Here is a 23,293-nt window from a genome sequence, read left to right on the forward strand (position 1 = left end):
GAAGGCTCTCAATGAATTTGTGTCTTGGAGCTGCTGTGCTGCCGTTATTAACATCATGGTGGGTCAGAGTTCACAATCACATACCACGTGTTGCAAACACAGTGAGCAGTTTGACATACATTTTGGAAAAGCATGTTTTAACAATTCATGGTCAGTACAGTGGCACAACATTTAGTTGTAGTTGGATTTAATGGCATCAGAAAAATAAGGGAAAAGGCTATACTTAATCAGTTGCACAACTGGATGCATTCACCCAACCCCTCTGAATCAGAGAAGTGCAGGGGGCTGCCTTAATCGACGTCCACGTCATCGCCTCATAGGCGCCCGGGGAGCAGGCTGCAACATGTCTGGTAAGGTTTTCACGTGAAGGCCTTTGCACCTTGGTAACTTGCTCTCCTAAGTCACCTACCTCTGTGTCTTGCCAACGTTTCACTTTTCCTCTTTTTCCCCTCTCCATTTTTGGGGATCTCTTCCATTTATAAGGGGGGTAACTTCATGGTGCCAAAAGCAATATTATTGTGCTAGGAGTACAGAGAAAGCCTTGTTTTATAACTAAAACCAGACTTCGAGCCCCCCCAATCTTCCAGTTCCGACCCTCCAGTAGGAAGGGTACTGCTGTTCACTCATTCAACAGCATCCCAATCTTTTGGCACGTGTAATACTATTGATGTGTGTACAGTTGGACTATTAAAGGCAATGTGTGGCCAAGATGTGAATTCCATAAATCAATAGACTGTGAATGCAAGACTGCTGTTACTGTAGTTGGTAGGTAAACAAAACAATCATTAACAAACATGTTACTAAAGCCCTATAACATCTTGGCCAATACACAGGACCTTTATAACATTTTTAGATTGATAGGAAAATGTCAATCAAATCAAACTATTTGTCACATGTGCCGAATACATGTGAAATGCTTAATTACAAGCCCTTAACCAACAGTGCAGTTCAAGAAGAGTTAAGAAAATATTAACCAAATAAACTAAAGTTAAAAATATATAAAAAATAATAAAAAGTAACACAATAAAATAACACTAACGAGGCTATATACAGGGGGTACCGGTACAGAGTCAGTGTGCGGGGGTACAGGTTAGTTGAGGTAATTTGTTTACGTACAGTTGAAGTCGGAAGTTTACATACACTTAGATTGGAGTCATTAAAACTCATTTTTCAACCACTCCATACATTTCTTGTTAACAAACTATAGTTGTGGCAAGTCGGTTAGGACATCTACTTTGTGCATGACACAAATAATTTTTCAAACAATTGTTTACAGACAAGGCCTACCTTTAAACTCAGGGCCTCTTTGCATGACATCATGGGAAAATCAAAAGAAATCAGCCAAGATCTCAGAAAAATAATTGTAGACCTCCACAAGTCTAGTTCATCATTGGGAGCAATTTCCAAATGCCTGAAGGTACCACGTTCATCTGTACAAACAATAGTACGCAAGTATAAACACCATGGGACCACGCAGCCGTCATACCGCTCAGGAAGGAGATGCGTTCTGTCTCCTAGAGATGAACGTACTTCGGTGCGAAAAGTGCAAATCAATCCCAGAACAACAGCAAAGGACCTTGTGAAGATGCTGGAGGAAACAGGTACAAAAGTATCTACATCCACAGTAAAACGAGTCCTATATATCGACATAACCTTAAAGGCCGCTCAGCAAGGAAGAAGCCACTGCTCCAAAACCGCCATAAAAATTCCAGACTACGGTTTGCAACTGCACATGGGGACGAAGATCGTACTTTTTGGAGAAATGTCCTTTGGTCTGATGAAACAAAAATAGAACTGTTTGGCCATAATGACCATCGTTATGTTTGGAGGAAAAAGGGGGAGGCTTGCAAGCCGAAGAACACCATCCCAACCGTGAAGCACGGGGGTGGCAGCATCATGTTGTGGGGGTGCTTTGCTGCAGGAGGGACTGGTGCACTTCACAAAATAGATGGCATCACGAGGCAGGAAAATTATGTGGATATATTGAAGCAACATCTCAAGACATCAGTCAGGAAGTTAAAGCTTGGTCGCAAATGGGTCTTCCAAATGTACAATGACCCAAAGTTATGGCGAAATGGCTTAAGGACAAGAAAGTCAAGGTATTGGAGTGGCCATCACAAAGTCCTGACCTCAATCCCATAGAACATTTGTGGGCAGAACTGAAAAAGCGTGTGAGCAAGGAGGCCTACAAACCTGGCTCAGTTACACCAGCTCTGTCAGGAGGAATGGGCCAAAATTCACCCAACTTATTGTGGGAAGGCTACCTGAAACGTTTGACCCAAGTTAAACAATTTAAAGGCAATGCTACCAAATACTAATTGAGTGTATGTAAACTTCTGACCCACTGGGAATGTGATGAAATAAATAAAAGCGCAAATAAATCATTTTCTCTACTATTATTCTGACATTTCACATTCTTAAAATAAAGTAGTGATCCTAACTGACCTAAGAGAGGGAATTTTTACAAGGATTAAATGTCAGGAATTGTGAAAAACTGAGTTTTAATGTATTTGGCTAAGGTGTATGTGTAACAGTATAGCTTCCGCCCCTCTCCTCGCCCCAACCTGGGCTTGAACAAGGGACCCTCTGCGCACATCGACCACTGACACCCCACGAAGCATCGTTACCCATCGCGCCACAAAAGCCGCATCCCTTCCAGCGCAAGGGGAACAACTACTTCAGGTCGCAGAGCGAGTGACGTCACCGATTGAAACGCTATTAGCGCGCACCACCGCTAACTAACTAGCCATTTCACATCGGTTACATATGTAAGCTTCTGACTTCAACTGTAGGTGGGGTGAAGTGACTATGAATAGATACTAATCTGTGAGTAGCATCAGTGTACAAAACAAATGGAGGGGGGGATCAATGTAAATAGTCCGGTAGCCATTTGATTAATTGTTCAGCAGTCTTATGGCTTGGGGATAGAAGCTGCTGGGAAGCCTTTAGGTCCTAGATTTGGCGCTCTGGTACCGCTTGCTGTGCGGTAGCAGAGAAAACAGTCTATGACTTGGGTGAGTGGAGTCTCTGACAATTTAATGGGCTTTCCTCTGACACCGCCTATTATATAGGTCCTGCATGGCAGGAAGCTTGGCCCCAGTGATGTACTGGGCCGTACGCACTACCCTCTGTAGAGCCTTACGGTCAGATGCTGAGCAGTTAATCCATACTTCTGACCTTTTTCAGTGAACGTTGCCTTCTTATACAGTCTTTTTTTTTTATATGTGAGAGTATACTGTATAGTATGAATTGTTTCGAAAGAGAAGACGTCTTAAAGAAACACGAGTTAGATGTAAGAGATCAAAACCAAGGCATTATGAAACGCCAGGTGTGGAGGGTGAGAGATGAACACAATACCATCCTCTAATCTGTCATTATACAAGTCTGGACCACAATGATGCTCTGTGATCACTCCATGTGGACACTATGGAACAAAACGGATAGAGTTTTTTTTTATTACACCATCTCTTTGTTTTATTGGTCATCAACATCTGTTTCATTGTTCATTTCCAAAATGTTACAAAAGAGGTAAGAGTAAAAATATACTATAAAATATGCATGCAAGCTTCCTAAGTGCTACAATAACAAAATGTTGAAGGATATTTGGATATGTATGCCTGGTCCTATAGACATTCTTCAGTGGGCATTCGATACAGGAAACAACAAAATTAATTGTTTGATTTTATAATAGTCATTGTTAAAATGCATGATACAATTTGACCATTTTAAACACAATATAACCACAAATTTGAAAACGTATTTCCATTGTGGTCCTGAACATACACAAAAACAAAATATACACAAGATTATAAACCGGGTAGTTTGTGTCCTGGATATTGACTTGCTGAAAGCCGGGGTATATTTAAGCAATAAGGCCAGAGGGGGGTGGTATATGGCCAATATACTACAGCTAAGGGCTTTTCTTAAGCGCAATGTGGCATACCATAGCTTCAATGCCATACAAATCTCCTTCCGTGGCCTCCAACTGCTCTAAATACAAGTAAAACTAAATGCATGCTCTTCAACCGATCGCTGCCTGCACCTGCCCGCCCGTCCAGCATCACTACTCTGGACGGTTCTGACTTAGAATATGTGGACAACTACAAATACCTAGGTGTCTGGTTAGACTGTAAACTCTCCTTCCATACTCACATCAAACATCTCCAATCCAAAGTTAAATCTAGAATTGGCTTCCTATTTTGCAACAAAGCATCCTTCACTCATGCTGCCAAACATACCCTCGTAAAACTGACCATCCTTTCAGATCCTCGACTTCGGCGATGTCATTTACAAAATATCCTCCAATACCCTACTCAATAAATTGGAAGCAGTCTATCACAGTGCCATCCGTTTTGTCACCAAAGCCCCATATACTACCCACCACTGCGACCTGAACGCTCTCGTTGGCTGGCCCTCGCTTCATACTCGTCACCAAACCCACTGGCTCCAGGTCATCTACAAGTCTCTGCTAGGTAAAGTCCCCCATTATCTCAGCTCGCTGGTCACCATAGCAGCACCCACCTGTAGTACGCGCTCCAGCAGGTATATCTCACTGGTCACCCCCAAAGCCAATTCCTCCTTCGGCCGCCTCTCCTTCCAGTTCTCTGCTGCCAATGACCAGAACGAACTACAAAAATCTCTGAAACTGGAAACACTTATCTCCCTCACTAGCTTTAAGCATCAGCTGTCAGAGCAGCTCACAGATTACTGCACCTGTACATAGCCCATCTATAATTTAGCACAAACAACTACCTCTTCCCCTACTGTATTTATTTATTTTGCTCCTTTGCACCCCATTATTTATATTTCTACTTTGCACTTTCTTCCACTGCAAATCTACCATTCCAGTGTTTTACTTGCTATATTGTATGTACTTCCACCATGGCCTTTTTTTGCCTTTATCTCACCTCATTTGCTCACATTGTATATAGACTTATTTTTCTACTGTATTATTGACTGTATGTTTGTTTTACTCCATGTGTAACTCTGTGTTGTTGTATGTGTCAAACTGCTTTGCTTTATCTTGGCCAGGTCGCAATTGTAAATGAGAACTTGTTCTCAACTTGCCTACCTGGTTAAATAAAGGTGAAATAAAATAAATAAAAAAATGCAATCCCACTGGGCAAAAACTGGGTCAATCAACATAGATGTTTTTGTTGAAATGACGTGGAAACAATGTGATGACGTTGAATCTACGTGGGAAAATGATCGTATTTGCAAAATGTATTCAACTTACAGGATTCTTTGTGCCTAGTGTAATCCTACTATAGCACAGCAGTCTCATATTGGCAACACTGGCTCTGGTGTGATGGATATGAGGGTCTATAATAACATTTAAATAACCAGACAATACAAGATACCAAACCACAGCTCACTATATACAAATACACAACAAGCTCTACAAAATTAAATTAAATTTCTCTTCTAAATCTCTCATACTATCAACACCAAAGTGAGTTATTGAACAGTTCCATATCAGAATGAATCCATCATTTTACTCCTTTGTCCAAGACAGTTTAGTAGACGGTGTCTTTTCAGATAGTAAAGGCCTCTGAAAGTATTTTTACAAACATAGCAGGTATGATGTTTCTGCTTGGAGTGGCTCTGGATGAGCTTTAGTAGGGCAGATGCTTCAGACCAGCTCAGTTTCCACTTGGAGCTCTCAGAAACATGGCTCTCTTGCTTGGGTGTGTTATTGTGGCGGCAGGTGTTGAGGTACTCCAACCACTTGTTTCTATGATTTCGCTCATGCTTCTTGAGGTGTTCTGCCATGTGGAATACTTTGTAACACATTGAGCATGAGAAGGGCCTTTCAGTAGAATGTGTGTACTTGTGGTGCTTCAGATGATCCGCCCGGCTGAAGCTTAGGCCACACTCCTCACATTGGAACACATTGCCAGCCTTTGTGTGAGTGTGATATCTATGTCTCCGGAGAGAGTTACGGTCCTTGAACGTTGTCCCACAAGCCTTACAAAGATAACTTCTCAACATTGTGTGCATTTTACCGAGGTGGGTCTTTAAGTCCTCCTGCCGCCCTAATGTATCTCCATAACAATGACTAAGGTGAGGTTTCTCATTGGTGTGCAGGTTCTCATGCCGTCTCAAATGCTCTCGCCTCTTGAACTTTGTACCGCAATATGAACAAACATGGGGAGTTTTGTCCAAATGGATCATTCTGTGTTTTCCCAGCTTTTCCCCAGTACTAAATTTCTTGCCACACTGGTTGCATGTATAACCGTCTGGTCCTGGATGATCAACTTCATGATGCAACATCAGTTCCTTTTGATGTTCACATCGCTTCTCACACAGTTGGCAGACGTGGTTTGTCACCTGATGAGTCTTTTCATGCGTCTGCAACTCTCCTGGATCCCTGAATCCAATGCCACAATCAAAACAGATAAAGGAACTGCCAGAATGAGAACAGCTGTGGCGCTTTAGGTGATCCTTTCGGCCAAAGTCAAGGCCACATTCTTCACAGTGGTGCAGCTTGGAGGCTTTTACGTTGCTCTCCCGAATTCTCCTAGAGTCTTTGCGACCCTTTAAACATTTTCCACAAAAATTTAACGAAACATGATATATGAAACAGTCCCCACAATCTTTGCAAATAAATTGTCTCGATACATCTTCCTCTGTCTCTCCTACAGTGTTTAAGTCTATTTCAGTTGCCTCCAGATCCCTTTGTGTCGGCAAGCCTTTCAAGGTGTCTTTAATGATACATGTCCTGACATTGCCTACTGCTTTTAGGGTTTTGCGGTATTGGTCCGGGTGCATTTCCCTGGCATGATTCTCAAACTCCAGTCCACTGGCAAGCTTTAGGACACAGAGTTGACAATAGAAAATATCCCCCTGTTGGCTCATCCTACTTGCCTCTATGAAAGCCTTTACATGCTTACGCAGGTGGAAGCACTTATGCTTTTGGAAAATATCTGCCTTTTCAAAATGACGGTCACATTCACAGCACGTTAAAGAAAATGTGTTTTTACGCAAGTCATTTTCCCAATGATACATTTTCTCATGTTTGGTGCAAGCTTTAAGCTTGTTGAATGCTCTACCACAAACTGGACATCTAATCTGTTGTTTCACTGCCGCTCCGTGCTCCTGTTTAGGCGGCACTATTTCACTTTTGCCCTGTGCCCAAGCATGTCTTTTCTGGTGTTTTTGGTAAGATTTGAAAAACTTAAAAACCTTCCCACAGTCCAGACAAGGAAACAGAGGAGAACGTTTAGAGTCAGGCGGAAAAGGAGGAGAACGTTTAGAGTCAGGCGGAAAAGGAGGAGAACGTTTAGAGTCAGAAGGAAAAGGAGGAGAACGTTTAGAGTCAGAAGGAAAAGGAGGAGAACGGTTAGAGTCAGAAGGAAAAGGAGGAGAACGGTTAGAGTCAGAAGGAAAAGGAGGAGAAACGGTTAGAGTCAGAAGGAAAAGGAGGAGAACGGTTAGAGTCAGAAGGAAAAGGAGGAGAAACGGTTAGAGTCAGAAGGAAAAGGAGGAGAACGGTTAGAGTCAGAAGGAAAAGGAGGAGAACGGTTAGAGTCAGAAGGAAAAGGAGGAGAACGGTTAGAGTCAGAAGGAAAAGGAGGAGAACGGTTAGAGTCAGAAGGAAAAGGAGGAGAACGGTTAGAGTCAGAAGGAAAAGGAGGAGAACGGTTAGAGTCAGAAGGAAAAGGAGGAGAACGGTTAGAGTCAGAAGGAAAAGGAGGAGAACGGTTAGAGTCAGAAGGAAAAGAACGGTTAGAGTCAGAAAGAAAAGGAGGAGAACGGTTAGAGTCAGAAGGAAAAGGAGGAGAACGGTTAGAGTCAGAAGGAAAAGGAGGAGAACGGTTAGAGTCAGAAGGAAAAGGAGGAGAACGGTTAGAGTCAGAAGGAAAAGGAGGAGAACGGTTAGAGTTAGAAGGGAAAGGAGGAGAACATTTAGAGTCAGGCATTTGCTGCTCTGCAGTGTTGGGTAGTTCATCATCAGAAGATATTAGAATACATGCATCCTGATCCTCAGTATCGTCGCTGTTCTTCCTGTTTTTCTTGATGGCCCTTACACAAGTTTCTGTGGCATCTTTCCTATTGCCTTCAAGACGTACAATAATCTCAGAACTTGAAGGGTTCCTCTGTTTTTTTCTGCTTTTTTTGGTTATCCTGTGAGTCTTCTCATGCTTTATGAAAGAAGTTAGGTATTTGAACCCCTTACCACAGTGCCTGCAGGTGTGAAGGCCTTTCACTTTCTGATTGACATTTAAGCCTACTGTTATGATTGACTTTCGATTTCCTCTCAGTCTTGGTACAATGTGAGTGGCCTGGTGCTTTGTGAATGAAGTTAGGTATTTAAACTCCTTCCCACAAGTCTTGCAGGTGTACAGGGCTTTGATATGAGTTTCCTCATGTTTTCGAAATGAAGTTAGGTATTTGAACACCTTCCCACAAGTCATGCAGGTGTGCAGGGGTGAGACACCTTCTTTTTCCATTGACTTGGCTTTCGGTCTTGCTCTCTCACTTGCTATATCACATATTGAATGAGAGCTTATGAAGTGCTGCTCCAGCTCTGGTTCGCTAGTGAAGGAGGCTTCGCAGGCATCACATGGAAAGAACTGGAGTTCCACATTCGCAAAACCTTTACAAAAGACAGAGGCAATAAGTACAACATTTAAATTATTTTGACCTCACAGTTAACAACCCAGTTAATAACAAGTTAGCCTAATCCACAAACCAATACCCTTGTTATTTTCTTACCATGCCCATCATCATTATAAAAGTCAGCATCCATCTCCGTGTCTAGGCTGCCATGGTTACTTTCAGGTAGGTTGTTGTCTTTTACCTCGAGAACAAGCAAGTCTGGAGAGACATCTGAGATCTCCAGGGTCATTATCTCTCCATTGGCATATCCAGATAGAGAGCAAGAAGGGCCCCCCCTCTCCAAATCAATGGACTCCATGTTATCGTCTTATCCTGAGACGTATCACCAAAGAAGCACACAAACACACAAAACTAAATCTACACACATCTTTGTAAAGATGTTAGATAAAGAAGCCCTTCTCATTGTTGATAGGCACACAAGATGTGCACTTTTCAATTGAGAAACAAAGCAGAATGCAAATTATCGGGGGATCTCAAAGTTGAACGCTATCAGGGCCAAAATAACTCAATTATTTGGTTTGAAGTTACTTAAATATTATTTTGAGAGAAAAATTAATTACATTGCACGGTTGATATCACTTCCATTGACTGTTAGCTAGCTAGCTGTGGGTAAAGTTAGCGGATGTTGGCGGAAAAAAAAACGAACCATGGATTCGGTTTTCTACCATAGACTACTTTCAGGATGAGGAACCATCTAATCATCTAAATAACAAACTTCCGCAGAGAGACAGAAAGCACGATAGCTATGCCTAATAAATTCACAAATTTACCAGATACAAACCTAAAACAACATCGAGTCACTCCGCTCTTTTTCTGCCGTGGTTACCCGGTCAAGACTAGAAGGTATCCAGCTTTGGTCAAATTAACATCAAAAGTTGATTTATTTTGCATTTTAGCTAACCCTAACCATAACTCTTGTCATAACCTTAACACAATTATCCTAAGCTGCTACGTTCATTCTCTTAACCTGCTTCGTAAATTATCATAACTTGCTGCGAAAAGTCAAATATGATGTTAATTTGACAAAAGCTGGATCCCGTCTAGCCATAACCTGGCTTTCACCCCACCATATTGTTGTGCAGCCCACAAATGTGTTCGATTAGAAACAACAATTTAATGGATAGATTTGATCTAAATGAAAAACGTTTCATTATTATATCTTGTAGATGTCATAGTTAATCAGTAGTTAATTATTCCATAATTGATACTGAGCTACATTAATTGTATATGTTTTACAAGTACCTGGATTTGTCTTGGAACCAAAAGAACGCATAGTAATAGTTATTTTCCGGAATTATTTATGTAAAACACACGTTATGTCTGCCGCTGCAAATAGCAAAGGATTTCACTACGCATCCATTCGCTACTGTCATAGACTAATAACAACTGCGGTTACCCAGCTATTTATGAGGTATATTTTCAAATAATTTTATGTTAGCTATGAAATTTGTGTCACAGGACGAATGACTGTCGTGATGAAGGCTTATATCATGCTAGCTAGCTAGCTAGTTACCTAGGTAGCTAACAACGTTAGCTTAATTTCACATGGATGGTTGTATTGACACTGGAACTATTTCGTGTCCTACCTTCGCTGCCATTCAGTTCAGCACTACTAGCCACTAACGTTATAATAATGTTCAGTGCTTTAAAAATAATCATCAAAATTATACAAGTGTCATAGAAGCATTAATTATGGAGTACTCCACAGGCAAATACTCAGCTCTTTTATGGATATTTTAGTATATCAGAAACTACTTATGGACATTTTGTTGGCTTCTTACTAAATCCGATTCTCTGTTATTCTCTCCAGATCAACCATCTTTGGCTGAAATGAATTTTCTACGTAACCGTCTTGTTGTGCTGGGCCTGGTGTTGCTGGCCACTGTTCTGTTGTACCTGCTACTGCCGTCCATTCGTCAGGGCAGCATGGAGCCTTCGCTGGATGTCCAGAGGATGGGCCTGGTGGCTGTCTCTCCTCCTCCGCCTCCTGCCATCAACGTGTCCGTCCGCACAGGGCAGCTACCCGGGGACCCTCCACTCTTCTTCAGGGAAGCTTTGCCGGTCGATGGATCTGGTAGGCAGATATTGCCCAGGTGAGGGTAGTCAGCAGCAGTAAAAGTTGTCAGACATCCACACACTGAACTCTCTCCTCATACAAATTAGCCCAGCCCAGCAACCTCTTATCTGGAAACTGCTTAAAGTAAGAATTGCAGAGAACCCAAGCCCATGTAAACAGATTTACCTAAAGATGTGTTGATGCATAAGCACTGTAGTTACTCAATAATTATGGTTACCCTGTGCAGTTGTTAGTCACTGGATTGCCGTTACAGTAGTGAGGGAGGACTGAAATAAATAGTGACTTAAACACCTGGTTGTCTTTCCTATACAGGCTGCAAGTGGTCCTTCTCCATGGCCAAGCTTTCTCTTCCAAAACCTGGGAGGAACTGGGCACCCTGGCCTTGCTGGCCACAAACGGATACCAGGCCTTGGCTGTGGACCTACCAGGTTCGAGCTACAATAACATTCAAGCCTGAGAATGTTATGTTGTTTACCTGGCTGAAATGCAGTTAAAGCCCACTTAAAGCTGGAATCCTTAATGGTGAAACTGCCACATCTGTTTGGGATTTTACAACAACAAAGAAGTTACTTCAAACAACCAACACTGTTTTTTCCCGCAGACATCATTGCACGTGCGATAGAACAGTATGTAATGATTTTTTTTAACCACGATGCTGGATGCTCTTCGCCTCTGTTTCAACAACGAAACAGTAACAAATGTTACTGCAGATTTCAGCTTTAACTGTGGTTTAACCTCTATGGGCTAGGCGGGACGAATTCGTCCCACCTACGTAACAGCCACTTTAAGCCTGTGGCGCGATTTTCAAAACCTTAAAAATCCTATTACTTCAATTTCTCAAACATATGACTATTTCACAGCTATTTAAAGACAAGACTCTCGTTAATCTAACCACACTGTCCGATTTCAAAAAGGCTTTACAACGAAAGCAAAACATTAGATTATGTCAGCAGAGTACCAAGCCAGAAATAATCAGACACCCATTTTTCAAGCTAGCATATAATGTCACATAAACCCAGAAGACAGCTAAATGCAGTACTAACCTTTGATGATCTTCATCAGATGACAACCCTAGGACATTATGTTATACAATACATGCATGTTTTGTTCCATCAAGTTCATATTTATATCAAAAACCAGCTTTTACATTAGCATGTGACGTTCAGAACTAGCATACCCCCCGCAAACTTCCGGAGGAATTCGCTAACATTTTACTAAATTACTCACGATAAACGTTCACAAAAAGCATAACAATTATTTTAAGAATTATAGATACAGACCTCCTCTATGCACTCGATATGTCCGATTTTAAAATAGCTTTTTGGTGAAAGCACATTTTGCAATATTCTAAGTACATAGCCCAGGCATCACGGGCTAGCTATTTAGACACCCGGCAAGTTTAGCACTCACCATAATCATATTTACTATTATAAAAGTTTGATTACCTTTTGTTGTCTTCGTCAGAATGCACTCCCAGGACTGCTACTTCAATAACAAATGTTGGTTTGGTCCAAAATAATCCATCGTTATATCCAAATAGCGGCGTTTTGTTCGTGCGTCCCAGACACTATCTGAAATTGTAAATCAGGGTCGTGCGCATGGCGCAATTCGTGACAAAAAAAAAATCGAAATATTCCATTACCGTACTTCGAGGCATGTCAACCGCTGTTTAAAATCCATTTTTATGCCATTTTTCTCGTAAAAAAGCGATAATATTCCGACCGGGAATGTCCATTTAGCTAAACTGAGGAAAGTAAACAAAGCTTTCGGTCGACGCGGGCACGCGCCTGAGTCTCACAGTACTGTAACCAGCCACTACCCAAACGCGCTACTTTGTTTCAGCCAGAGCCTGCAAAGCCACGATTCAGCTTTTTGCCGCCTTCTGAGACCCTATGGCAGCCGTAGGAAGTGTCACGGGACAGCTAAGATCCTCACTCTTCAATAAACAGAGACAAGAAGAACGACACCTTGTCAGACAGGCCACTTCCTGCCTGAAACCTTGTCAGGTTTTTGCCTGCCAAATGAGTTCTGTTATACTCACAGACACCATTCAAACAGTTTTAGAAACTGTAGGGTGTTTTCTATCCATATGTAATAAGTATATGCATATTCTAGTTACTGGGTAGGAGTGGTAACCAGATTAAATCGGGTATGTTTTTTATCCAGCCGTGTCAATACTGCCCCCTATCCTAAACAGGTTTTAATGTGCTGCATGGTGTTGTTCACTGTGTAGCACAGCATCACTGACCCAACTGTTGGGAATGGCAGCGTGAAGGAGTTGGAAGGGAACACTATAATTACTGAACTTAAATACATATCAAGTTAGGTTCCTTGGTTCTCATTGAATTCTACAAATGTTTTTTTACACCCACACAAAATGCCAAATGGGATGGAGAACATATCTTATAATGCTTTATCAGTTATTTCTCCCACCAGGATTTGGGAACTCTCCAGACTCGGATGCTGTGAAGACAGACCAGCATCGGGTGGACCTTCTGGGGAGGTTTATGGAGGCTTTGGGCGTGAGGACAGCGGTGCTGCTCAGCCCCTCTATGAGCGGCCACTACTCCATCCCCTTCCTCATGAAACACAGTGCCCAGCTGCACGGCTTCATCCCCATAGCCCCAGTAGGAACCCGCAGCTACACCCCTCAGCAGTACCAGGGCATCCAGGTGAGAGCTGTAATGCTGGGTTTTTGGGTGGTTGGGAGTTCAGACTGATGCATAAACCTAATAAAAGCAAAGAACTGGATGAAATTTTGCTTGGAACTTCATACTTTTTTGGGGTGTGAACCAGCTTCCAGTGGGATGCTTGTAGTAGTAGCAGCGGAAGCAGTGCGGAAATGCCACTGTAAAGATGGCAATGATTACTTGAAGGCTGTGGCAGACCCGGGGGGTTTGGTCAAGACGTTTACCCATATCAGTCACGGACAGAGAAGGATTAGCTCAGGTTTCAAGGGTGTTTATTTAAATAATAGATCAAAAAGAAAATGATAGGTCTCCCCTATGAGACCCTCTCCGGGATGCCGTCTTCAGGTATTCCGGGTCTGGCTGTATCCTGTCGGGCACAAAACTGAACTCCCTCTTCTTACCTCGGCAGCCGTCAACAGTACCACGGGAGTCCTTTCTTCCCCCATTCCTCCTGTGTGCTGCCCTTCTGGCAGCTTTATGGGCCTTGCACAGCTGGTGAGCAATCCGCCCTTGATTACTCACCAGCTCCCAATCAGCCCCAATTAGTCCTGGCTGGAGAACCCGTCGAGACCTGGCACGTCCAGCAGATGGAGCCATCGCCTCATGATGTATACTCCATCTGTTACCAGGCCTCGACGAGTCTCCCCCCTGGTGGCTGACCTGCTGTACGCCACAAGGCATGCAGTGCCTTCAGAAAGTATTCATACCCCTTGACTTATTCCACATTTTGTTGTTACAGCCTGAATTCAAAATTGATTAAATGTTTTTTTTTTCTCACCCATCTACACACAATAAACCAAAGTGAAAACATATTTTAGAATTTTTTACTAATTTATTTAAAATTAAATACATAAATATGCAATTTACAGAAGTATTCACACCCCTGAGTCAATACTTTTGTTGAAGCACCATTGGCAGCGATTACAACTGAGTTTTTCAGGATAAGTCTCTTAATAGCTTTTCACACCTGGATTGTGCAATATTTTCCCATTATTTTTTAAAGAATTATTCAAGCTCTGTCAAATTGGTTGTTGATCATTGCTAGATATCCATTTTCAGGTCTTGCTGTGGATTTACAAGTATATTTAAGTCAAAACTGTAACTTGGCCACTGTCTTCCTGGTAAGCAACTCCAGTGTAGATTTGGCCTTGTGTTTTAGGTTATTGTTCTGCTGAAAGGTGAATTAATCTCCCAGTGTCTGGTGGAAAGCAGACTGAACCAGGTTTTCCTCTAGGATTTTTGCTGTGCTTAGCTCCATTCCCATTTATTTGTTATCCTAAAAACTCCCCAGTCCTTAATGATTACAAGCATACTTATAACATGATGCAGCCACCACTATGCTTGAAAATGTGGAGAGTGGAACTCACTAATGTGTTGTATTGGATTTGCCACAAACATAACACTTTGTATTCAGGACAAAAAGTGAATTATTTTTGCCACATTTTTTGCTGTATTACTTTATTGCCTTGTTGCAAACAGGATGTATGTTTTGGAATATTTTATATTCTGTAAAGGCTTTCTTCTTTTCCCTCTGTCAACTAGGTTAGTATTGTGGAGTAACTACAATGTCGTTGATCCATCCTCAGTTTTTCTCCTATCAAAGCCATTAAACTCTAACTGTTTTTAAGTCACCATTGGCTTCATGGTGAAATTTCTGAGCGATTTCCTTCATCTCCGGCGACTGAGATAGGAATGATGACTGTATCCTTAGTGTGACTGGGTGTATTGATATACCATTCAAAGTGTAATCAACCATTCAAAGTGTAATCAACTTCACCATGTTCAACGGGGTATTCCATTTTTTTACCCATCTACCAATAGTTGCCCTTCTTTGCAAGGCATTGGAAAACCTCCCTCGCCTTTGTGGTTGAATCTGTGTTTTAAATTCACTGAGGGACCTTACAGATAATTGTATGTGGGGGGTACAGAGTTGAGGTAGTCATTAAAAAATCATGTTAAAAACTATTATTGCACACAGAGTGAGTTCATACAACTTATTAGGTGACTTGTTAAGCCCATTTTACCCCTGAATTTATTTAAACTTGCCATAACAAAGGGGTTGAATACTAATTGACTCAAGGCATTTCAGCTTTTTATTTTTTATTAATTTGTAAAAAGAAAAACATAATTCCACTTTGACATTATGGGGTAACGAGTGACCAAAAAAAATCTATATTTAATCCATTTTAAATTCGGCTGTAACAAAAAAAATGTGGAACAGGTCAAGGGATCTGAATACTTTCTGAAGGCACTGTACATTTTGTTTACTTTGTAAGGGTTACTGTATATAGTCACTCTTAAGCAGTTAGTATCTGACATAATGGTCTTGGGCACAGCTAAACGGTTCTCTTGGCACAGAGAAATACACCAATAACAGCCGGTCTTGTCGTCTTACATCAGTGGAAGTCTGTGATTGTTTTAAGGTTATCCCTGACTGGGCTCACACACAGTCATAGTTGGTGTGTTTTAACTCAATTCACAATTAAATTCAATTACTCAGAGCCTCTATCAGTAATAAATCAGTGACATTTTTCTGATAAGGATATTTACAGGTTTTGTTTACATAAAAAATGTCCCTGACTGCTTTTGAATATTGTGCACCCATGCAAAATAACCACCGGGGAGCAGAATGGCGCTATGGGTATTTATTTTATTTTATTTCACCTTTATTTAACCAGTTAGGCTAGTTGAGAACAAGTTCTCATTTGCAACTGCGACCTGGCCAAGATAAAGCAAAGCAGTTCGACACATACAACAGAGAGTTACACATGGAATAAACAAACATACAGTAGAAAAAGTCTATATACAGTATGTGCAAATGTGGTAGGATAAGGGAGGTAGGCAATAAATAGGCCACGATGGCAAAGTAATTACAATATAGCAATTAAACACTGGAATGGTAGATGTGCAGAAGATGAATGTGCAAGTAGAGATACTGTGGTGCAAAGGAGCAAGATAAATAAATAAATGCAGTATGGGGATGAGGTAGTTGGATGGGCTATTTACAGATGGCCTATGTACAGGTGCAGTGATCTGTGAGCTGCTCTGACAGCTGGTCCTTAAAGCTAATGAGGGAGATATGAGTCTCCAGCTTCAGTGATTTTTGCAGTTTGTTCCAGTCATTGGCAGCAGAGAACTGGAAGGAAAGGTGGCCAAAGGAAGAATTGGCTTTGGGGGTGACCAGTGCGATATACCTGCTGGAGCGCGTGCTACGGGTGGGTGCTGCTTTGGTGACCAGTGAGCTGTGATAAGGTGGGGCTTTACCTAGCAGAGACTTGTAGATGACCCGGAGCCAGTGGGTTTGGCGACGAGTATGAAGCGAGGGCCAGCCAATGAGAGTGTACAGGTCGCAGTGGTGGGAAGTAAATGGGGCTTTGGTGACAAAACAGATGGCACTGTGATAGACTGCTTCCAATTTGTTGAGTAGAGTGTTGGAGGCTATTTTGTAAATCACATCGCTGCAGTCGAGGATCGGTAGGATGGTCAGTTTTACGAGGGTATGTTTGGCAGCATGAGTGAAGGATGCTTTGTTGCGAAATAAGAAGCCGATTCTAGATTTAATTTTGGATTGGAGATGCTTAATGTGAGTCTGGAAGGATAGTTTACAGTCTAACCACACACCTAGGTATTTGTAGTGACCTGTATCTGTAATGCATTTGCACAAATGACAGAATCTGTTTTTAGACATTGAGAACAGCCTTTGAAATGTATTTTTACTCTAATCTTAGTAGTAATACTGTCCACAATTTTACAGTAAAACACTAATGTAGGGTTGCAAAATTCTGGTAACTTTCCTGATTGGAGGGTTTCCGATTTTCTTTCTTATTCCATTCTGATTCCAGGAATCATCCAACCTGGAGTTCTAGAAAATTTTTGGAAAGTGGCCAGAATTTTGCAGCCCTGAACAGATGTATTGTTTCCTGATCCTTGCTTGCTCCTATGTTCTTGTTCAGACTCCTACTCTGATTGTGTTTGGAGCGCTGGACACCAACCTGGGGGCCCAGTCCCACAAGAATCTCATGCAGCTCCCACACCACTCAGTCCTGAAGATGGAGGGGGCGCGCCATGCCTGCTACATGGACAAACCTTGGGAGTTCCACCAAGCACTGTTGGACTTTCTCAGCAAACTGGAGTGAGAGGGGAAGGAAAAAAGAGATAAACAGGGTTGTGTTTGCGTGGAAGTGGAGAGATTATACACAAATAAGAAAAAGGGAAAGTAGTCCTCTGGGATAATAGGGCAAAGGCTGCTTTTGATATTACAAATTACCCCGGGCCCCCTGGTTACCCTGGTAGAGTGGCTTACCCCTGGCCCTTAGCCACCCTGGTAGAGTGGCTTACTCCAGGCCCCTAGTCACCCTGGTAGAGTGGCTTACCCCAGGCCCTTAGCCACCCTGGTAGAGTGGCTTACTCCAGGCCCTTAGCCACCCTGGTAGAGTGGCTTACCCCAGGCCCCTAGTCACCCTGGTAGAGTGGCTTACCCCAGGCCCTTAGCCACCCTGGTAGAGTGGCTTACCCCAGGCCCTTAGCCACCCTGGTAGAGTGGCTTACCCCAGGCCCCTAGTCACCCTGGTAGAGTGGCTTACCCCAGGCCCTTAACCACCCTGGTAGAGTGGCTTACTCCAGGCCCCTAGTCACCCTGGTAGAGTGGCTTACATTGCGATGCTTTTGTTGACAACCCATCAAATCGAGAGCAACTTTAAAAGAAGTTTACTCTTTGAGTTGAGCATGTAGAACAGAATATATGCAAATTCAAAGACTAGAAGCAAAGACTTGAGTTTTTTTCTACAGGCATCATTATTGGTTCCATGATGAAGATCAACATCAGTTAGTTGAGATGAGGATGAAGAGGTTAAAGGAGATCTAAGGCGATACTACCAGGGTCGTATTCATTCATGCACACTGTAGCAAAGTGTTTTATAACGGAAAACAAAAACAAGTGTTTCTTATTGGACAAGTTCAGGTAGTCCCTTCCTGTTTCATCCCTTTTGCTTCTGTTTGGTTCATAGTGAATACAAACGACCCTGTTTAGCGAAATTACCTGTGAAAATTGTGAGATCAGTTAAAAAAAAATCTTGTGTGTTTTTTTTTTTAGACAGAATCAATGCTTGCCAATTCACAACACTCATGGTACAGAAACTTGGATAAAGACTAACAGTAACATTAAGATATTTATTTATAGACTTCAGCTCCCTGTTAAAGCATGTTCACGTTCATTCTGAATTTCTTGCTGAAGTGTGTGTGTGTGTGTGTGGGGGGGTCCAATGATGATTAAGGTATTTACTAAATGAGAAAGCTGTTACAACCAGGAAAGTACACTCCGTTACATTTCTATGTTATGAGGATGACCACTATTTTAAGTTATTATGAGTTTGTACATATTAGGTGATTTTGTTTCATCGGACAACAAATTAAAGCCTCAAGTTAAATGGCTTAAACAATCATGAAAGGTATTTTAAGTTGTGCTGTTATTGCGCTTAAGTTCCTTTAATAAAGACTGCAGAAAATATGTTCTGTATTTAGTTATTGTCTATTTACAACAAATACTCAGTGAAGCAAATATACAAAGACTACTGGTCGGAGAAAAATGTATGATTTGGAGATCGATTGCACATCCTTTGTGCCGAATGTTCCAAGCAGAGAGGAAGAGGAGAAGCGAGAGGCGTAACTCGGCCCAAAATCTGTCTCTTTAAGTAAGTGGTGTTTTTGCTTGTTTTTTAGCCCACCAAGCAAGTCGTTTTTGTATGGAGGTCAATGCGAGTGTGGAATTTGGTCAACAAAAAATGGAGTGTCCTATTTGTTACGTGAGGCTTATTTGATCGAAAAGACATTTCGTGATGTTTATGCTGTTACGAATGGATGATATAAATACACACGTGGCAAACCGGCAACTTGGAGAAAAAATATTTTGTATCGGAGTTGTGCCTGTTGGTCACACGATACCAGAATTTAAAAAAACGAGCTGGCGCACACCCAGAAAAAATGTTTTGTGTGGAGGTGTTGACCAACTGCGAATCAACTATAAAAATCGAGTCGCACACTCCATATATTAAATCACCAACGTCTCGGCATAACTGCCTTCTTCAGGGGCGACACAATACCGACATTCTCATTGGCTAGAATGGTCCCACGTGATCTCGCCTCAATTCAAGGGCTTTATTGGCATGGGAAACGTATGTTAATATTTCTAAAGCAAGTGATGTAGATAATACACAAAAGGGAAATAAACAATAAAAATGAACAGTAAACATTACACTCACAGAAGTTCCAAAATAATAAAGACATTTCAAATGTCATTATGTAAACTCAGCAAAAAAGAAACGTCTCTTTTTCAGAACCCTGTCTTTCAAAGATAATTTGTAAAAATCCAAATAACTTCACAGATATTCATTGTAAAAGGTTTAAACACTGTTTCCCATGCTTGTTCAATGACCCATTAACAATTAATGAACAAGTACCTGTGGAACGATCGTTAAGACACTAACAGCTTACAGACGGTAGGCAATTAAGGTCATGAAAACTTAGGACACTAAAGAGGCCTTTGTACTGACTCTGAAAAACACCAAAAGAAAGATGCCCAGGGTCCCTGCTCATCTGCGTGAACATGCCTTAGGCATGCTGCAAGGAGGCATGAGGACTGCTGATGTGGCCAGGGCAATAATTTGCAATGTCCGTACTGTGAGACGCCTAAGACAGCGCTACAGGGAGACAGGACGTACAGCTGATTGTCCTCGCAGTGGCAGACCATGTGTAACAACACCTGCACAGGATCGGTACATCTGAACATCACACCTGTGGGACAGGTACAGGATGGCAACAACAACTGCCCGAGTTACACCAGGAATGTACCATCCCTCCATCAGTGCTCAGACTGTCTGCAATAGGCTGAGAGAGGCTGGACTGAGGGCTTGTAGGCCTGTTGTAAGGCAGGTCCTCACCAGACATCACCGGAAACAACGTCGCCTATGGGCACAAACCCACCGTCGCTGGACCAGACAGGACTGGCAAAAAGTGCTCTTCACTGACGAGTCGTGGTTTTGTCTCACCAGGGGTGATGGTCGGATTCACGTTTATCGTCGAAGGAATGAGCGTTACACCGAGGCCTGTACTCTGGAGCGGGATCAATTTGGAGGTGGAGGGTCCGTCATGGTCTGGGGCGGTGTGTCACAGCATCATCGGACTGTGCTTGTTGTCATTGCAGGCAATCGCAACACTGTGCGTTACAGGGAAGACATCCTCCTCCCTCATGTGGTACCCTTCCTGCAGGCTCATCCTGACATGACCCTCCAGCATGACAATGCCACCAGCCATACTGCTCCTTCTGTGCGTGATTTCCTGCAAGACAGGAATGTCAGTGTTCTGCCATGGCCAGCGAAGAGCCCAGATCTCAATCCCATTGAGCACGTCTGGGACCTGTTGGATCGGAGGGTGAGTGCTAGGGCCATTCCCCCCACAAATGTCCGGGAACTTGCAGGTTCCTTGGTGGAAGAGTTGGGTAACATCTCACAGCAAGAACAGGCAATTCTGGTCCAGTCCATGAGGAGGAGATGCACTGCAGTACTTAATGCAGCTGGTGGCCACACCAGATACTGTTACTTTTGATTTTGACCTCCCCCCCCCCCGTTGTTCAGGGACACATTATTCCTTTTCTGTTAGTCACATGTCTGTGGAACTTGTTCAGTTTATGTCTGTTGTTGAATCTTGTTATGTTCATACAAATATTTACACATGTTAAGTTTGCTGAAAATAAACGCAGTTGACAGTGAGAGGATGTTTCTTTTTTTGCTGAGTTTATATATAGAGTGTTGTAATGATGTGCAAATAGTGAAAGTACGAAAGGGAAAATAAATAAACATAAATATGGGTTGTATTTACAATGGTGTTTGTTCTTCACTGGTTGCCCTTTTCTTGTGGCAACAGGTCACAAATCTTGCTGCTGTGATGGCACACTGGTATTTCACCCAGTAGATATGGAAGTTTATCAAAATTGGGTTTGTTTTCGAATTCTTTGTGGATCTGTGTAATCTGAGGGTAATATGTCTCTCTAATATTGTCATATATTTGGCAGGAGGTTAGGAAATGCTTTCACCTCATTTCACCTCATTTTGTGGGCAGTGTGCACATAGCCAGTCTTCTCTTGAGAGCCAGGTCTGCCTACGGCTGCCTTTCTCAATAGCAAGGCTGTGCTCACTGAGTCTGTACATAGTCAAAGCTTTCCTTAAGTTTGGGTCAGTCACAGTGGTCAGGTGTTCTGCCACTGTGTACTCTCTGTTTAGGGCCAAGTAGCATTCTAGTTTGCTCTATTTTTTGTTAATTATTTTCAATGTGTCAAATAATTATCTTTTTGTTTTCTCATGATTTAGTTGGGTCTAAAACTGTTGCTGTCCTGGGGCTCTGTGGGGTCTGTTTGTGAACAGAGCCCCAGGACGAGCTTGCTTAGGGGACTCTTCTCCAGGTTCATCTCTCTGTAGGTTATGTCTTTGTTATGGAAGGTTTGGGAATTGCTTCCTTTTAGGTGGTTATTGAATTTAACCGCTCTTTTCTCTCTCTTTCTCCTGCTGCTTCCTCTCCTGAGGTCAGCGAATCATGAGAAATTACCATCTCTGTCATTATACACGTATCAAACCACTGCCTGTTCACCCCGCTACCATCCAGAAGGCGAGGTCAGTACAGGTGCATCAAAGCTGGGACCGAGAGACTGAAAAACAGCTTCTATCTCAAGGCCATCTGACTGTTAAACAGCCATCACTAACACAGAGAGGCTGCTGTCTACATACAGACTTGAAATCATTAGCCACTTTAATAAATCACTAGTGACTTTAATAAAGTCCCTTTAATAAGGTTTATATATCTTGCATTACTCATCTCATATGTATATACAATATTTTATACCATCTATTGCATCTTGCCTGTGCCGCTCTGCCATTGCTCATCCATATATTTATATGTATATATTCTTATTCCATCCCTTTACTTAGATTTGTGTGTATTAGATAGTTGTTGTGGAATTGTTAGATTACATGTTAGATATTGCTGCACTGTCGGAACTAGAAGCACAAGCATTTTGCTACACTCGCAATAAAATCTGCTAACAATGTGTATGTGACCAATGCGATTTGATTTGATTTGAATTCAATTTAAGGGGCTTTATTGGTATGGGAAACACATGTTTACATTGCCAAAGCAAGTGAAATATATAATAAATTGTGGCTGGGGTCTTTGACAATTTTTAGGGCCTTCCTCTGACACCGCCAGGTGTAGAGGTCCTGGATGGCAGGCAGCTTTGCCCCAGTGATGTACTGGGCCGTACACACTACCCTCTGTAGTGCCTTGCGGTCAGAGGCCGAGCAATTGCCATACCAGGCAGTGATGCAACCAGTCAGGATGCTCTTGATGTTGCAGCTGTAGAACCTTTTGAGGATCTCAGGACCCATGCCAAATCTTTTTAGTTTCCTGAGGGGGAATAGGCTTTGTTGTGCCCTCTTCACGACTGTCTTGGTGTGTTTGGACCATTCTAGTTTGTTGTTGATGTGGACACCAAGGAACTTGAAGCTCACAACCTGCTCCACTACAGCCCCGTCGATAAGAGTGGGGGCGTGCTCAGTCCTCCTTTTCCTGTAGTCCACATTCATTTCCTTAGTCTTGGTTGCGTTGAGGGATAGGTTGTTATTCTCGCACCATCCGGCCAGGTCTCTGACTTCCTCCCTATAGGCTGTCTCGTCGTTGTCTGTGATCAGGCCTACCACTGTTGTGTCGTCTGCAAACTTAATGATTGTGTTGGAGTCATGCCTGGCCATGCAGTTGTGGGTGAACAGGGAGTACAGGAGGGGACTGAGCACGCACCCCTGGGGAGCTCCAGTGCTGAGGATCAGCGTGGCAGATGTGTTGCTACCTACCCTCACCACCT

General features: G+C 42.4%; 2 protein-coding genes across 6 annotated transcripts; one reads left to right on the plus strand and one right to left on the minus strand.

Annotated features, from left to right (window-relative positions):
- Positions 1-7,077: 7,077 nt before the first annotated feature.
- LOC123729694 (zinc finger protein 135) lies at positions 7,078-9,599 on the minus strand. 2 transcript variants are annotated; one of them, XM_045705679.1, is made up of 3 exons: positions 9,404-9,599; positions 8,719-8,934; positions 7,078-8,599 (listed from the first exon to the last, which is right to left on the minus strand). In XM_045705679.1, exons 2-3 carry the CDS (start codon positions 8,918-8,920, stop codon positions 7,440-7,442), a joined length of 1,362 nt encoding a protein of 453 aa, XP_045561635.1. In that variant the 5' UTR covers positions 8,921-8,934; positions 9,404-9,599; the 3' UTR covers positions 7,078-7,439. The 2 variants fall into 2 exon arrangements, with proteins under 2 accessions (XP_045561635.1, XP_045561636.1); XM_045705680.1 differs by having other exon boundaries at positions 9,183-9,525.
- Positions 9,600-9,827: 228 nt separating this feature from the next.
- abhea (Abhydrolase domain-containing protein 14A) lies at positions 9,828-18,895 on the plus strand. 4 transcript variants are annotated; one of them, XM_014167451.2, is made up of 5 exons: positions 9,828-10,033; positions 10,433-10,715; positions 11,012-11,127; positions 13,120-13,371; positions 17,343-18,895. In XM_014167451.2, exons 2-5 carry the CDS (start codon positions 10,565-10,567, stop codon positions 17,523-17,525), a joined length of 702 nt encoding a protein of 233 aa, XP_014022926.1. In that variant the 5' UTR covers positions 9,828-10,033; positions 10,433-10,564; the 3' UTR covers positions 17,526-18,895.
- The last annotated feature ends 4,398 nt before the right edge of the window (positions 18,896-23,293 follow it).

The sequence above is a fragment of the Salmo salar genome, chromosome ssa22, assembly GCF_905237065.1.
Source record: "Salmo salar chromosome ssa22, Ssal_v3.1, whole genome shotgun sequence".
Lineage (NCBI taxonomy): Eukaryota > Metazoa > Chordata > Actinopteri > Salmoniformes > Salmonidae > Salmo > Salmo salar.

Bases quoted from the DNA above. Each gene is read 5' to 3' on its own strand.
- LOC123729694 (XM_045705679.1), bottom strand. From the start codon at position 8,920: ATGGAGTCCATTGATTTGGAGAGGGGGGGCCCTTCTTGCTCTCTATCT. The intron at 8,600-8,718 runs GTAAGAAAATAA...TCTTTTGTAAAG, and splicing joins TTATAATGATGATGGGCATG to GTTTTGCGAATGTGGAACTC.
- abhea (XM_014167450.2), top strand. From the start codon at position 10,453: ATGAATTTTCTACGTAACCGTCTTGTTGTGCTGGGCCTGGTGTTGCTG. The intron at 11,128-13,135 runs GTTCGAGCTACA...TTCTCCCACCAG, and splicing joins CTTGGCTGTGGACCTACCAG to GATTTGGGAACTCTCCAGAC. The intron at 13,372-17,342 runs GTGAGAGCTGTA...GTTCTTGTTCAG, and splicing joins AGCAGTACCAGGGCATCCAG to ACTCCTACTCTGATTGTGTT.